Here is an 18,270-nt window from a genome sequence, read left to right on the forward strand (position 1 = left end):
TAACTAAATAATTTCTCTAGGAATGAGTTCGAAAATTCTACTCGTGAAATAGAGTAGCTTCGAATCCTCCAATCAAAATGAAGAAATCTTTGCTCCTTTCGTCGCTTTGCTCCACGGATCGAATGTCCGAACGCACTCTGAAAGTCGACCGAGGGCGCTGTTGTTGTCACGCGTGTGACGTCACGTGACGTCACATCGCGTGACGCACAACTACGTTCAAAACGATCGCCACTTTAAATGCGCACTTCCATGCTTTCGCCAACTTTCTGTGTCGTTGCTCCCTCAAAATCTGTACGCGAAACATCTGTGTGAAACATCTCTGTTGTATATTCGTTTTATTTGTCGAAAATAAATTCCGCGGTTAAATAACTATCGAGAATATTACGAAAACATCGTGTCCTCGCTCTTGTTTCCGGAAAAGTGTGCAAAAATGCTGTGTCTACTGTCCGATGCGTAAACTACGACTTTAAATGTCGTAAATGTGAAAAAGTTAAATAAAATAAATAAATAATAAAATAAAATAAAACGAACTTGATATTTAAATGGAAAAATTATCGAATTGCGTAGTAAATTTATCACAGTGTGTATAAACGATAATTGAGGCCGAAGCCGCGAAGAAAATCGAGATATCTCGATTGGACTCTCGTGTCCGGGGATCGATAAAGTTGAGTCAATCGCGAGTCGCGTCAGGTCATCTGTCAGTCGCGTCGCGTGTGATTCCTGGTGATTCCGATCAGCAGATATCGACATGTCAGCGACGATGACAGCCAAGCTGCAGGATGACATGAATAGCATACCCCTCGCAGATGATGATCCGCAAGGTGAGTATTTGGAATTACCTAATTCGGTGACGTTTCTTTGGCAGCTGTTGCCATCCTCTATCGATGACTTATAACCTCAAGCTAGTTTGTTGCGAACTTACTTTGCACGTCGAGCCCTTATCCGAATCCTAATCTTTAATTAGTGCCATTTATTTGATTTCGTTCGCTTAATCCACCTGGCCTCCATCCATCCAAGTTGACATTGCATTTGTTGATTGACAGAATGAAAATTAGATCAGCCATATTTAACACCCTGAATGTGTACTAAATAGCAATATGTCTTCTTTATTTCTTAGAATCTGATTCTAAGATATAAAAACGCACTAAATAATAGCTGGGCCTCAATATTATCGTTTTCTTTTATATTTATCGATTGTATTTGTTGCTTGCGAATCCTTGGGAATGCTGAATAATTTGCATGTTCCTTGCATAATGCAGTTTGTCCTGTGACAATTGTAGCACTTTGATTTTTATTGTGGAGTGATAGTTTGTTAAAGTTATTTCTCACACATTCGTAGTAATAATACCAGAGGAAGAAATCTTGGACAATGCTTCGCATATATCTGATGCGCTAGGAAGAGGACGTAGTATGGATTCTATCCCATCGACATTTACTAACGGAAGCTGTAGTCCAAATAGTAAGCGATATTATTATTGACCTCTTACAATATGTGTCACAGAAAAAAAGGATATAGCTGGTTTTTACATTTTATACTTAATTTAAATGAATATAGTATCTAATATTAATTAAACAGAATCCTTGTTCCTATATCTAAATTTCTTGTCTAATTTTATTATGTAAATTTTATTTAAAAATTATAACAATTCCAATCTCTTTGATTTTATAAAGTTATAGCATAGACAAATTAATAACAGTATGTAAAAAGATTGAAATTCATTATAGGTTTAGATCCAGATATCAGCCCAGATGAACAGGAAGAGAAAGCTAGACTGATTGCGCAAGTTCTCGAATTGCAGAATACTTTAGATGGTGCGTGTGTATTTTAGAAAAATTTTGTTGCAGATGGATATATGTATTGATATTTTCTGATATGCAAATATATGTGCTTTATTTAGATCTATCACAAAGGGTGGATAGTGTGAAGGAAGAAAATTTGAAGCTGAGAAGTGAGAATCAGGTTCTGAGTCAATACATTGAGAATTTAATGTCAGCATCTAGCGTGTTTCAGTCAACAAGTCCTAATACTAAGAAGAAGTAAATAACCAAATTAATTAAATAAATTAGATTAAATTATTAAATAAATTTACGAGCCAGCTACAGAATCTTGAAATAATTATGATTGTTTTGACTTCTTCAAAAGTATGTGTTTAGTCATGCATTTAATTTTTTCATTTAACAAAGGATAATATAAAGCTTTTAAAAATATTGTGTCCAGTATACGTAGTATTTTCAATTCATCTTTGTTAATTTGTATACATTTTTTAAAAAAAGCTAAGTATTTCTGATCAAATAATCTACTTTTATCAGTCAAGTATAATGAAATATCCTTTTAAAATAATTAAGACTATTTATAATGCATTCACTGTGACTGTGACTTGAAAAACACGCTTATAATTATGATTATGTGCACCAAAGAATCTTGCATTTTTACAATTTTTACAAAACATCAATGCTTTGCAAATTTTTAAATAAACTTGCTAAATAGTTAATTTATATACAATACACAAATTTAAAAAAATTTTTTTTATATTTAGGATTAATTAATTTATCTGAAACTAGTGCATAATATAATATTAATAATATATTTGTTATAATTTATTGTGTGTGTGTGTTTGAAGTAAATAATATGTAAAATCAAAAAAAATTTTAAATTTAACAATTATATTTTTTATTATGTTATTTATATATAATATATGCGCTGTCAACTTGAATTAGTACTTCAATTTTATATACGACTGATGTATTTCATTCATACATACATTTGCTTTTTGCATTTATATACATTTTTAAAAGTTTATCCAATATGCACACTTTACATTTGCAAAGCTGAACATTAAAAAACTTAAAGCTACATATACATTTCGTCGAAATATCTTTTGTTTTAATACAAACTCTTGCTTGAAAGTTTTGACATATTATATATATATGCATTGTATGTAGATGTACAAAAGAGATAATATTGTAATAATTATATACAATTACAATACGCTGTAATCGATGACATACTATGAAAAATTGATATGCTACATATATAGTATACGTTACGAGCAAGATGCGAGCTAGTTTGCTATTTATGACGAAAAGTTGATTTTAGACGAGTTAATGCATGTGCAATCATCTTGCTTGTAAGCGTATCGAGTCGACACGATTGATGCATAATAATATATATTTACTGCAAATGAAAAACTGCGACTTGCGATCGAGTTTCAGTTTGAGGGCACAAGCAGAATGCACAATTCCAAATTATCCCATTGTTGAGTGAAACACAGTGTTATAATAAACATTATATTCTATTGGAACGTGTTGTATTCGATCAATGCCTCATTCGAATGAATTTTTTTATCTAGCAGAACCATCTTTTTTCTCATGAAACACTCATTCATCACTGTCTTTGATTCCTCTTCTGACCAGTTAATTTATAAATGAGTAAAATAAAAAGTATATCTGTGTGTTTTTCCTCGATTAATCCTCTTGGATAGCCGAAAATTGTATTGCTTTTTGCCCCCAAGATGTTTTCGGTCCCGGCTTTGCTCGTCCATTCTTCTTTATTCCTATCCACCATCCATAATGCACGTATTTGCGCGATCGAAATGCATCATAGGAACCAATAGTCCATTGTTCCCATTCAGTATTATCGTTGCTCATATTTACCTGAAATCATTTATAAGAGATAAGTCGTATACAAATCTATGATTTTAATCATTTTCAAATTTTCATTAATAAATATTTGGAAAATCAATTTATCAATTACATAAATTGCGTTTAAATAATTTTCACTACCTTTAACAAACTTAAGTAATTTCTTTAAATAATTTTATAACTATTAAATTAATAATTATGCTGATTATTATATTTTTATTATTAAATATAGAATTAGTTTTGTTATCAAAATTGTGAGGTTGAATAATTGAAATTAGGTTGAATAAAGTCATTGAAATAATCTTATAGAATTGTGTAGAATTTTTTTACTCACGGTACAATAGAATGCTACATATAAAATTTGCGGATATAGATCGTGCTGCACAATATGTTATGCTCCATTTTTCTTGGTAATAAAAACCTTTTTCATGTAGCAATCCGTACAAAAGGCTTATACTACATTTTTATATAGGCAATATACTTTTCTCTCCATATTTTATATTCATATCTTACCTCTCCGTATAATCGTCCTTTTTTATTAAATGCCAGATAGAGCCTCGTTTCGATACTTTGTATTCTAATAACACCGAAAGATACCGGTGTTACGTGAAGCAGAGCTGCACAAATATAAATTCTTACAAAAATAATAATTTATATAAATAATAATTTATAATAATTAAATATAATTTATTAATGTTAATAATAATAATGAGAATAATAGTTATGGCTATAAAAATAGTATTATGACATATCTGAAGTCTTTATTTTACGTTTTTATTCCGATTAACATGTCATGATAAATAAAAATACCGTGCGACTCTTTGTTGTCAGATAATCCTCGGACTCGTCCCGATGGTGTAATTGCCAGATGATACCCTGTTCGACAGTACAGTTTTATTATCCCACAATTATAGACAGGATTTTTCGCTGGCTGTCGGGGATCCCATATTACGTACGGCGTATATTTATGTGGTTTGGAGTTGCGTTCCATGTTACGCGGGGTTCTATAATTACAATTAGATAATGACCCATAAATACCTACGTATAGTTACATGTTACGTAACAGAAAGAGAAACAGAGAAAGAATGCTTATGTTTTATGCAAAAGGAGTTACGTTACATAAAAATTATTATACATTCAAATTAATATGATAAAAAATAATAGTAAAACAAAGATAGTAAAAAAATAAAAAAATTGCATAAATAAATAAAAAGAACAGGATATATATATTTATTTGTAAATGTGTTTATCATCACATACATACGATAAAAAACACATACATAAAAAAAAAGTATATGAGAACTAATAAAGATTATGTTAATTAAGGACACATTTGCAGTATGACAAATTAGTTTTGTAATTACGGCAAGCATGAAACAAAATTACTTGAAAGATAAAAATTTATCGCGTTTTCAGAAGAGGACTCTTAAGAATAATAATATAGAAAATAGAAAATTGTAATAACATGTTACTTGTAATTAACAGAATTCGCGTGAAATATGAATATAATAGTACTAAATTAATACTTCGTTGTATGTGATATTTTTTTCGAGCCTTTAAGTATATTGTGTCGTGTACGCTGTCAGTTGATGGAATTGTCTTTGCCTTCATGAAGGGTGTTCACACCGTTATATAGATGCTGGAAAATATATAGGTCGGCCGATTTTTCAGGTCAGCAAGCCTCGTGAATGAAGCGCATCACGCTCTGTACTGTAAACGCTCGCGCACTTCGTTAATTTTAAACCGATTCTCGAAGGGAGGAAACGAAATGTCAATAGGCTTTGTGCGAGAGTTACGCGAATAGTTAGGCCGCCGTCATCAGAAAGATAAAGCATTAAAGCGGTTAATTTTACATGGCTTCGTATATAAGCCGTGCCCAATAAACCTTTTGTGCAAACAAAATATACTCTCACGCGAAAATAAACGTTATATTCACAAACGAAGCTACATGTATTTTTATTTTATTTATTGGTAAATGTAATTTATGATTAATGTATAAACTTTTATTCGTACAAAGAAAGAATGAATTTTTGTTGAAATTCTGTTTTTCCTTTTTAAAGAAATTTCACAAGTAATTGCAAAAAAGGCATATTTAATCTATTAACTTCTATTTAATGGCATATTTTGTATTTATTTATTGCTTATATCACTCCTATTTATTACTATAATTACTTAATATTTTTCAAGGTATCAAATTAAAAGAGATATTATCCATATTAAAACATACTATATTAAGTCATACTATATAAATACTATATTTCTAACAAATTAAAGTTTATTAATTATTTTCTTGACTATTATAGGTATTCTAAAAACTTTTTTTATGCAATGCAAAATTTTTTCTCTAATGGAATAATAAAAAAAAGAAAAGAATAATTCCTTTTTGTATTTGCGAGAGGGATGAAATTCCATTTCTATTCGAGCGGTGCAAATTGCATCTCGCCAGATTCGTCAGAATGTCGATCATAATTTCGCACGTCATGTTATAGCGGGAATATTGCTGAATTCACGGGAAATTGTAGTCGCGATACCACGTACGACACTATGCTCGTTTGATACCGTTAATAACACAAACTACACCTAATGCATCTGCTGACCCTGTGGCGATATGGAGCAGAAAGTTAATCGAGTCAAGTGATCAATGAATGTACATTATAACGTTGGAGGGCGACTAGGTAGACAAACGTATTTACCGTGTATCCAGTGTCGGCGAGACATTTTACCTTGTCCCATTAATTATGCTAATCCGTTCATTTACGCGAATTACACATTTCTAGGAGATTCGCAGATGAAATAAGGGAGGTGCATTTCATCAGAGGAAGCTAACTATTATTATTTTTCGCTGAGCAGACGTTAATTTCTATATTTTACATTGGGATATTTTTTTAATTACACTCTTAAATATGCAAAGTATTTAATTGTATGTGTGTGACGCGTATATTTTCGACTTAATTAGATATCTAGATGATATTATTACCCGTTCCCGTCAAAGGTGACGGTCGTGGTCGAAGGTCTTTTGGTTTCCCTCTTCTTCCGAACATCGCGAGCGATTTTCTTCCCATTTTCTACTACATCGTCGTCTTCCTGAAGAGATAATTCCGTGTCGTAGCTATCGTCACTGCAACTATCGTCGATATCGCTGCACTCCTCGTCGCATGTTGGTGCTTCCAAATTCTCGTGAATCCAGCGCAAACTCATTTTCGGTTTCCTTGCTGCTGCATAAATTCACAGACACATATTTACACCGCACATTTGATATTAAATGTGGCCATTTGATTTACTTCTAACACTAAAACCGCATTCGATGCGGTTATCATTGACCAAGAATTATCATAGTCACATTTGCGGCTAAGTGTGAGATGTAACTATGGATCATAATATAGGTATGTATATTTATGATCTGCTAGATTATACATCGACTGTAATAAAGAAATGTAAAAAAATTTGACGTCAGGTCTAACGTATAAATTTACGCATTTTTGATGTCAAGTTGTCAAGAACGATCATATGTTAAAAAAAAAAAAAACTTTCTTAATTACATCAAATTACATCAATCGTTATATTACACCAGGGAATTAAATCTATATAATGATTTGTATACTAAATTAATATATTATAAAATTAATGTATTGATTTATCAATAAAATCGTATTTAATTTCATTTTTTTCAATTTACCCAATAATATGAATATTTCTATTACAATTTCATTACGAATTTTATTATTTGTATTTTTTTATTTGTCTGACAGCTATTAATTAAAATGCTACAATTGAAATTTGTAGAAATTTCTCGTTTTTTTTTGTTATTTTATAATTTGTTTCTTATATGAATCTTTTTGAAATTAATCTCTCTTTATGAATATTTTGATGAAAGTAACTTAAATATGCGCTACTATTATTTTTTATCAGTAAAATCAAGGTTTTAACACTCTGAAAATGTTATATTCGAGAAAAAAGATCTATGAGATAGTAAATGAAATTTCTCTCTCTCTCTCTCTCTCTCTCTCTCTTTCTCTCTTTCTCTGAATGTTGGGAAGCACCCACGCGTGTGAAATATTTTTTATTCAGAGCAGGAGCAAGCATTATAGTGTCCGAGATTTAACGGTGGTCTCGGTCTACTAGTGACCATGCGTATCGAGTGTGCAGATAATTGCGCATCGAGACGTACTTACGCATCAATAACTAATTCAATAAGAGCAGAAATACGTCAGCCGAATTAAGCACAACGAATTCAAAAAGCGCAATTATCCAGAAATATACGTACTGCAATTATATTAATATAAGTCTTCTTCGAACTTGACACATTGATAACAGCATACGCACTATAATTATTTACAGCAGACACAAGTTACATCGCATTATTTGCAAGAGAAGCACTAAATATCGAATATATTACAATATTTTTTTCACACGTACACCTACACGTATCGTATAAAAGACTTAGAAAAATTAGATGGAGATAAGACTGGAGGATAAATTCTGTCGAACTTTGTTCACATAATCGAGAGCAGAGTAGAGAGTGAATTTTTTTTCGATCACACGACACTTTAGATAGATCCGACGAAAGAAGCTGATCTTTTTCGCGCGCACGAGGATGCGTCAAGCTTTGATGATCGTGCAGGCATCCACCTACCTGGAAGTTCCACGTTTATTACGCGACTGAGCCCGATTCTCTAGTGGCTCGTCGAATAATAGCAGACATGACGCCGGCCTACTGACAGTCACCGCCGTCGGCGTCGGCGGTCTGCAGATTCCTGGTGGAACGATTTAAAAATGGAGCACGCCTTCGAGCGCATGCACACACGTCTTTTTTAAAACCCTCTTTAGAGAGCCACCATTAATCATTAGTTCTAGAGATATTATTTTAATAATGTTCCTCGTTGAGAAATCTTTGATCTTTTAATCATAAATTCCGCGTCACTCATGATTTAGCTTTGAATAAAAGTACTGATAAGTTGAGATTCGAATTTTTTAATAATTCTTTTTTTACAATTTATCATATTATCATATCATTAAATTTTGCTACAGTAAACAAATTTATCTGTGCATTTTTATATATAAAAATATATGGGATATATAGTATATTATGACATTATACAGGATATATAGTGTATTATGATATTAATTTGTTTGAAATTCTCTCTCTCTCTCTTTTTCTCTATACATATATATATATATTTTTCATGTATATAAAATGCACAGATTAATCTGTTTATTGCAACAAGATTTAATGATTTTAATAATATGATAAATTGGAAAAAAATAATATTCAAAAATTTCAATCAATTTATCAATACTTTCTATCTATATATATTGTTTTATTTGATATATAAATGGGGGGAGAGAATATATCTATAAATGTATAAATTTGTAATTTATATAATACCTATGCAAAAAATTGCAGTATTCTAATTTACCAGCAGCATTTTGAGTATAAAATATTGGTAACATTTTTTCGTATATATTGGAAATATTAAATATGTGTTAAATTTGAAATATGTAACAATAGTATAATTTTTTCAATAATTGCAAATTTGTATCATTATTAGATATTTTCTTTGCATATTTTCTATTGATATATACAGATGGCGAAGCAGGTATAACCGCAATTCTATAGTATGATGAAAAATAAAGATCTGAAGCTGAATTTAATCGATTGACAACATTTTTATGATACAATAAATATCTTCAGTTATGTACTATTTTCTTTATATAATTAATATTAAAATATTTGATACTGAAACTTTAAAAATTTTTTAAATATATGGATATATTGTACGTATATTATTTACATATTATTTCTTTCTATACTTTTTATTTTATGTAATTTTTATTATCTGTAATATAAATAAGAAGAATTAATACTAAAGATTTAATACAAAAATCCTTTTAAACATTAATTTAATCCTAAAATCCTTTTGAACATTAAATTTTGGTTAAATTGAAACTAAAAAAAAAGAAAAAATAATTTTTAAGACATAATATTTTAGTTCATTGAGAATTTTTTTAAAGTTCATGCAACTATTGACATATATTAAAATCAAAATAATAACCCAAGAAATTTTATTTCTAGTTGACATATGACATGTAAAACATAAGCATGATTCTAATACCTCTGCTTACGCTGTTTTAATCAATGATAAGGTCGTCGTTCCCTCAGAGTTCACTCTATTCATAGTTATATCTGCAGGGATTGTTATGGCTATCGATCGAATGCAGGGCACTTCGATACACTATTTGTACAATTAATAACGACCAAGCACAACATACGACATTATTGCATCACAGCAGGATAATAAACTACGTGTGGTGTATTAATCCTTTATAGAGTGTTGCAATTTTCACTGTAGACAAGAAGTAGTTAGGTATCAGTTTTAGTAGACTCATAGGTCACGCAATATTTACATAAAACGGTTGATCAATTTTTGAACATTTGCAATCGTCAAAATAATGATAACACATACAACTCGCAAAAGTTTTCACACAGTTTCATTCAACCTATAAAATTATTCACAATTGTATACGTTACGTTCGCATATATCGCCATTGTATGTGATATATTTCAATATAGAGACTGTCTTTATTATTATTATTATTGTAGAATCTATAATAATAATACAGGATCTATAATATAGAGCATAAATTATGCAATAAAGAGGTTAATATAACATTTGCTATAAATTAATAAAAAAATTTTCAAATATTTATGGGAAAGAATATAAAATATTTTTTAAGCTTATTGTTTAATTTACAAATTAAATATTAAAAATATGAAATAAATTATGGATTTTTTAATATTTTATGCATGCTATAAGATATGCTTCAAATATGAATATATGAATTTATAATATATATATATATATATGATGTGCAACATCCTTCTTTATATACATAAATTAGCAAAAGTTATTATAAAAGAGATATTATTAAATAAATATATAAATATATATATATTGTATATATTATATGTATATAAATATACTATAACGCATCTTCCTCCGTGTAAATTATGCTTGCAAGAATGCATAAATTCGTCGAAGCGTTGAATCAAGCGGCGTCCACAAAGAGAGCAACTCCATGACAGTGTCTATCATTACCATACTGTCGATGGATAGCTCTCTTCATAGCGAGCGCTCCATCCCTCGGTTTTGAATTTCTTTCCATTTCTATTTCATTAATATTTCCTTGATAGCATAGAAAGATTATAACATATATGACAAATAGATATATTAAATAGAAAATAGAAAAACTAGATAGAAAAAATATTTACATAAAATTTTTTAAATATTCAAATGGAGTTACATATTTTATATTAATTGCATTATATAGACAGAGAGAGAATTATACTTAGAATATTACTCACTTCTTATGTAACATACTCGAAGGAACTTCCTTGAAGAAAAAAGTCTATTTACTAGATCCAATAAATTTTGCGCGATAACCGTTATCACACGAAAGTCATTATACGCAATACCGCAACAGTATCGTAAGACAAAAGCCCTGAATAATCTCATCAGCAAAGTTTTAACCTGCTGGTATAGAAAAAAAGATGAATAGATTGAGCTCTATTTTTCTGAAATGTTTATATTCGTTTTATAATGATTCTTAAACACAAAATTGAATTAAAAATAAGAATTAAGAGTTTGTCAGCATTATACAAAATATAACAATATAACTATAATATAATATTGAATATATTATATTATAGTTATATTGTTATAATATAATATTGAATATTATAAATATATATAGATTTCAAGACATTTAATATTTTTCGAATATGATTTTTTAGAAGCTAAACTCTCGAGAGTCAATCTTCAATTTTCAATTTTCAGCTCTCTTTATCTCTCTTAATTCTTGTTTTCTAATCTTCTAATTGTCTAATCTATTGTGCATACTTTTATTACTTTTTAAAAATCGTCTATTAATTATAATTTCTTATACTATTCTTATACTAATTATTTTCCATAATCTCGTGCATTTTAATGTTACTTTAATGTCTAAAATTCAATGATATACGTACTGCAATATATCTGCTATGCAAATGACTAGCTTCCATTTGCAAAGCTCATCATTTTTGCCTCATTTGTAATGCACCAACCAATATTAGCGACCTGCTATAAGTATAGCTGATTCGCAATCTCGATTCGAGGAAGAAGAAGGTAGCCTCTCACGCAAAAGTGTAGCTGCTCCAACTTAGCGGCATGACTTGTTATCAGGAAGGTGCGAGGAGCCTCTTCCTCTTTAGCGCCGCCATCTGATTGCATCGCAAACATAACCGCTTTGCTACCAGCTCGTGCCACGACTTGTTAACACATCCTTTTGGCCATCCAACAATGCCGCGAAGCACGCTTGCGAAATTGCAAGCAGTTCGGTGCCCCCTAAAATTAATCGCCGAATTAAATATGGCTCTTTTTTTTCACGACTCTCTCCTCTTTATCGAGACGCAAAAATTTCATTTAAAAGCTATACAATTTTTTCTAATAATTCAATATTTGTGCCTCTATTGTTTTTGATATTGTTTAAATTTCTCATCTCGTAATAATTCAATAATCGCGATTCTGTTGTCGAGAAATTTAAATGTCAAAAATTTAAATATCAAATAATTTACATTGTAATAATGCTTTCATTATAATATACATTCATCTTGGTCTACATGTGTAAAAGAATAAGATTCATATTTTTTTCTGGGCAATGAAATTGCAAGGTGGTTAGTATTCGATGGTCGTAAGATTCCGGAGACGTGCCAACTTCGCGTCACCCGTAATTAACGTGTTTCAACTAATCCATGTACAAACCTGTACGACATAAACGAATGTCGCGAAGACGTCCCCGATGGAGAGAACGAGCAAGATCGTTCTGCGTTCTATTTACTCAGATGACATTTCTACCACAGTTACAAGCAACTGCTTAAACAATCGTTGATTTGGCAATTGCAGTGAAAAATACTGAAATTTGAGACATTAAAGCATTCTCATAGCTTTCACGCATTTTTTTTCTTATTTTATATTAATTTAAATGTAGAAATATATATTGGGGGATTTAATTGTACTATTAATTTCTTTAGTGTTGAAATAATTTTACAATATATCTTTTATAATATAAATAAATATTTTTATAATAAAACTTATTTATATAGATAATCAAAGATAGAATGAGGTGTCAATAAGATGCTCTCTGATAACGATATAAAATGATTTTAAAAATTGTGAAACTTTACGATATTTTGTGAAATAATATCTTAAAAGAAAATTTAGATATAATCAATTTTTTCATAAATATAAAAAGTTAATTTGAATATTACTAATTTCGAAATTAATTAATAAACTATTACGTTCACAATTTGGAATGTTAGCCCATGTTTTCTATCACCTGATAAACGCGCGATGAAACCTACAAGATATCGTCTTTGAGAGCCGCGATTGCACCTTATCAGCGAGCGATGTGATAAGATGATAACGAAACGAGTCGCTCGTTATTACCGAAAATCCTCGGCAATATAATTCCCGAGCAGTAAATTTTAATAAATTTCGCTCACGTAGCATTTTCGCTCACCGGGATACATATTTTGCGGTCGCAATTGCCAGCAGCCTGCATTAATTACAATCGCGTTAATTTACAAGTGGCTGCACGTCTTCTTCGGTAGTTTACACGCTTACATTACGTAACCGATTTTAGTTCATCCGTAGTCGGCATTTTTTCTTCTCGTCTCGCTTGCGATAGACAATATTTTTCTACTATATCAAAACACGAGATTGTGTCGTTTTCCTTTTTTTCCAACAAAATAACGAGTCGTACAAACTTCAGAATCTTACGAGTGTGTACGATCTCCGTGTACGTTAATTAATAGATCATAATTAATAAATCCTAATTGAATTGAATCACCTATATTAAATTAACGAGAGAGCAATTATTAGACGCATTGTTATGTATTTCGACACGATGTATAATTGAAACGATTTTATAATTGATACAAGATGATCACAGTTAAAATTTTCAATTGATGATGCAATATATTTTATGCAACTAATCAGGTTTATGCGAGCATTTACGACGAAATCTTATCTTCACTGACGAATTATTTTCGAGAAGACTCGCAAAGACTGCTGTAAAACTGTCCCACTACGAGATAAAAGAAGTAAAATGAAACAACTCGATAATGCGAATTACGTTGCACTTGCTCTATTTACGATAAAAGCATTTGTTTTACAATTTATAGAAAGAAAATCTAAAAACTGATAAATAATTAATAACATTAAGATATATGTTTACAGATGCACACGTTTACAGATATATATCGTTTGTTGAAAAAAATAATAGCTTTAATTATCAGCATTAAATAATCATTATGGCTTAAGACTTTATTTGTTAAAATAATTAAAAATTTGAAATAATTAAGTTTTCTTCAGAAAATTCTGAAAGCTTCTTGTCTATTTTTTTTACAAAGTCTTTTGTTTTGGAAAACATTTTATTATTTTGCATTGTCATCCACGATTACGGCCATAATTGTCATATGATATCGATAGCATCTAAAGAGCCATGTTTAATTTAGCTATCAAATTAAAAAGAGTGAATGCCATGATACGATATATAGTATACCATATAGTATATTATACACTAGAAAATACATTTAGATAAATTTTAATTCTTGAAAATAAGAGATTTTTTAAATATTTTAACAATCTTTTAAATATTTAACATATCTGTTATGCTTAATGCTTTTAATAAAAAAATTTTCAACATATATAATTTCATTATATGATATTTCAAATTAGTGATAAAATATAATAAAGTACAAAATTATAAAAATCTATTAATAATAATAAAGATTAATAATTTTTTTCGTAAAATATAAGAAAAATAGCTATTATCTAATTACCATATAATGTTACATTATATCAGGGATATATATTATTGATATGAATAATGAATAATTTTAATAATTAGTTATAATTATATACGTATATATAATCATTCAGAGTTGATAATATTATTAAGTTTTAAATTATAAGTATTAATTTTGAGAGAAAACATTAGTAGGTACTAAAAATCAATTTTAATATCACATTCTTACAATGATTACCATATCTTTATAAGACATTAAACTTTAAAAATCATCTATCATAATTCATGCATTATGTCTTAAATGTTTTATGTTTTATTTGTATATGTGTGTATTATGTATATAAGTAGTTTATATTTCAACGTATTAATAATATATCCTGGAAAATATAAAATAAAATAATCAGTTTATAATAGAAACAAACACAAATTTTATAATTTCATATTTTATATATAAGAGAAATCATAAGTTTTTATAAGAAATTATATATATATATATATATATATATATATATAATATTTAAAATTTTTCATTTGGATAAAAATGCATAATATAAAAAATGCATTTTACAAAAGATTTAATTATGTCTCTTTGCAATTATTTTAAAGTAATTAATTTAATTGATATATGTATTATCATTATACGAAATTTTAAATACAAATTAAAAAGAAAAAAACTATATTATGACTCCATTAAAGACATTTTTTTAATATTAAAAATATTGTCGATTTAATTTACATTATTTGAAAAGTCAGGAGATAGACTCAAGTTTTTCATGTTTAATAATATTATAAATTTATGATGAGCAATTATTTTGTTACGCAAAATGTTTGCAATGTTTTTATAAAAATAATAAAGTTTGTGCAACAAGTCAGGACTTTTACAAACTTATATCCAAATTGATTACCTAATAGTTTTGATACTATGGAAAGTTACATATTTATGTGCCTGTTAATTTTATATATTCATTATCGATCATTTTGACATCACCTTCACCGAACATTAACGAGTCGTTAAACTATAATAACTCATCGCACGAAAACAACAAGAAGCACATTTTTTTCTTCTTTAAAGATATATATCGAAATTATTTTAATAAATATTCTATTATTTTATTTTGTTAAAACGTCAGACAGTTTTTTAATATAAATTCATATATATATATATATATATATATATATATATATATATATAATCTTCTATAAAAATAAGAAGAAATATAGCTTAGTGACTACAGGTTGCAAGTTTTTTAATATGAATATAATGAATAATACTTATGTTAGAAGAATTATTAAAATTATTATCTATATTAGCTAAATAGAAAACATAATATTTGTATATACACTGGACATTAAAATATTATTTTATTTTTTACGTTACATATTTTATACTATATTTAATAAATAATGTTATTGTACATATTTTTGTGAATATATTCTTTACAATTACTATTTAATTATTATATAATAATTTTAATATTTCGTATGATTCTTCTATGTCTATTATAAATGATTTAGAGTTTCATTTAGATAGCATGCAAATTTTTTATTTTATTTCTATTTTGATAAATTTCAAATCAGTGGTAGATACGGGATTAAATACATTCATTAACAAATTAGAATTTAATTTATAATTGTCAATCAATAATATATAAATATTTGATTTGAAATTTTTTAATTTTGATTTTATATGCATTATATTAATAATAGAGCAAATGTTATTGATTTAATAATTAATTAACTCGATTCTTATCAATAACATTTGCTCCGTTATACTAATAATGGAGCAAATGTTATTGATAAGAATCGAGTTAATTAATTATATTATTAATGTTTTTGCCTATTTTTGGCAAATATTATTGTGTCTGACAATACTACAGAAAAAAACGGTATCTACTTTGAATTTAATCTAGAAAGGCAATAATTTATGTAAAATAAAAATTAAAAATAATTTCTCTTTAACATCTTAAAGTTATTTAAAATTTAAGTTCGTTTAAAGTTATCTTAAAATTTATTTTATCAAGAAATCCTATTTGTAATTAACTTATAAAATCAGAAATTTATTTTTCCGATCAATTAAATATATAAGTTCAATGTGCATTTTTCAGTTTGATATATATAATTATAAACGCAATAATTGTTATAAAGTTATCTCTTTTTTTCACATCGGATATTAAGTCAGTCGCAATTAAACGGTTCCGGTAAAAAATATTTCGGCATCATTAGGGTTGACATGCACATATCTCGAAATTATCATCTCCATAGACTGATGAATATTAGTGACGACCTCGCGTGTTACGTAATGAAAGTGGAGCGTACGTTTTGTGTTGCCCGAACGCACAATTGTTCCGTTGAATTTGCACATGAAAAGACAAATACGAGCAAGTGAGAAAATTTATTTTCAGAAATAAAAGAGAGCACCGGTTTCGTGAACTCGTGAGATATGAAGAAATCGAAGGTGCAATCAATCTTATCGTAACGATATACTGATCGATATCTACCTTCATCCTACAATTTTACATATACTCTCACATTTTCCAAATCATATGGAAATTTAAAAGACTTATAAAGGATAAAAGAAAAATATGTATGAATAGAAATTGAAATAATTTTTTTAAATATATTTAAATATATATTTACATTATTCCGTGCATTCGTTTCGAAACACTATTAAGTTGTTGGCGCCATGCATTCCGATATTCGATTTCTAAACCAATCCCGATGAGGGACAATTGATGCAATCCATCTAGCTTACCTGCAAAAATCTGATGGAGCCGCGGAATTAATCACCGCGCTGCGGTGGATCCCCGGTTTCCGGTGGACCTTCGGATGACGATGATCAGCGCGATACCAGGGCGTTGATCGCGGTCGGCGATACGGCGAAAAAATTCACGGCGAACAACTTGACGGAATGAACGGACGGAGGAGGTTCAAGAACGAGTGACGTGGACATCCCACGGCGTCGACTCATATACTCTACCCGCGCTGATCTGACGTCACGGGCGCGTTTCTTATCAGCCAGGAGGTTCAACACCTGTAAAGTCCACACCTGTCGGCGGCAAGCTTAAGCACCATCGGAAACACGCCCAACTCGCTCAACGACGACGATGAAGGTGACGAAAAGCTTCTCGTGAAGCGCCACCCGCTATTCGCTGGTACATCCGGTATTCACTTTAATGATACTTCACTTTCATCATTTAGAAATATATTTAAGTATCTATATTTTTCTAATATTTTAATTTTTCATTATTTTTAACTAATTTTAATCTTCTATTATTTTTTAATATTTTGTAATACACAAGAAAGGAAAAATGTGTGTGATCACAGCCATCTAGATATCAAAAGTCATAAATTAGACAGCTATAACATTTAAATATTCACTTAAGAATGTTTACAACAATAAATATGTAAAGAAATGAAATATGTACGAAAAACATGTATGTTATAAATTTTTGAAAATTCAAACGCATTGTAAACAGATTGATCATATAAGAAAATCAAACATCTATACTTTTGACTATTAATCATCTTGTACAAGAAAAAGAATTATTAAAGACGATGATGGAACTTGGCGATTGATCAGAATAGTAGAATACATTTTGCTGACGCTTATTACTATTGATGAAACGTTATGTAAAATGAACATTCTCTTCTTCTCTCTCTCTTTTCTGATATAAAGGAAATGTGGGTACAATACTAAATAAAAACTTTAGTATGATTCAATTAACAATTAATTTTTTTTAAGATACACGGTCCTATTATACAAAATGCATTGTAAATAGATAA

General features: G+C 29.0%; 2 protein-coding genes and 1 long non-coding RNA gene across 6 annotated transcripts; 1 reads left to right on the top strand and 2 right to left on the bottom strand.

Annotated features, from left to right (window-relative positions):
* The first annotated feature begins 563 nt into the window (after nt 1–563).
* Nucleotides 564–2,435, top strand: LOC105249469 (short coiled-coil protein B). Its single transcript, XM_011254978.3, has 4 exons — nt 564–821; nt 1,340–1,459; nt 1,726–1,812; nt 1,899–2,435. Exons 1-4 carry the CDS (start codon nt 749–751, stop codon nt 2,039–2,041), a joined length of 423 nt encoding a protein of 140 aa, XP_011253280.1. The 5' UTR covers nt 564–748; the 3' UTR covers nt 2,042–2,435.
* Nucleotides 2,436–2,792: 357 nt separating this feature from the next.
* Nucleotides 2,793–8,393, bottom strand: LOC105249468 (fibroblast growth factor 1). 4 transcript variants are annotated; one of them, XM_011254976.3, is made up of 5 exons: nt 8,276–8,393; nt 6,620–6,854; nt 4,453–4,646; nt 4,156–4,259; nt 2,793–3,654 (listed from the first exon to the last, which is right to left on the bottom strand). In XM_011254976.3, the coding sequence occupies exons 2-5, from the start codon at nt 6,838–6,840 to the stop codon at nt 3,466–3,468; spliced, it is 708 nt and encodes a 235-aa protein (XP_011253278.1). In that variant the 5' UTR covers nt 6,841–6,854; nt 8,276–8,393; the 3' UTR covers nt 2,793–3,465. The 4 variants fall into 4 exon arrangements, with proteins under 4 accessions (XP_011253278.1, XP_011253279.1, XP_011253277.1 ...); XM_011254977.3 differs by having other exon boundaries at nt 6,620–6,857; XM_011254975.3 differs by lacking the exon at nt 8,276–8,393 and adding an exon at nt 7,907–8,193.
* Nucleotides 8,394–10,637: 2,244 nt separating this feature from the next.
* Nucleotides 10,638–17,417, bottom strand: LOC109609876. The gene is made up of 4 exons (XR_002192476.2): nt 17,240–17,417; nt 11,666–12,023; nt 11,006–11,174; nt 10,638–10,826 (listed from the first exon to the last, which is right to left on the bottom strand). It is a non-coding gene; the product is annotated as an uncharacterized LOC109609876 (long non-coding RNA).
* Between the last annotated feature and the right edge of the window lie 853 nt (nt 17,418–18,270).

This window comes from Camponotus floridanus, unplaced genomic scaffold (assembly GCF_003227725.1).
Source record: "Camponotus floridanus strain SB8 unplaced genomic scaffold, Cflo_v7.5 scaffold10, whole genome shotgun sequence".
Lineage (NCBI taxonomy): Eukaryota > Metazoa > Arthropoda > Insecta > Hymenoptera > Formicidae > Camponotus > Camponotus floridanus.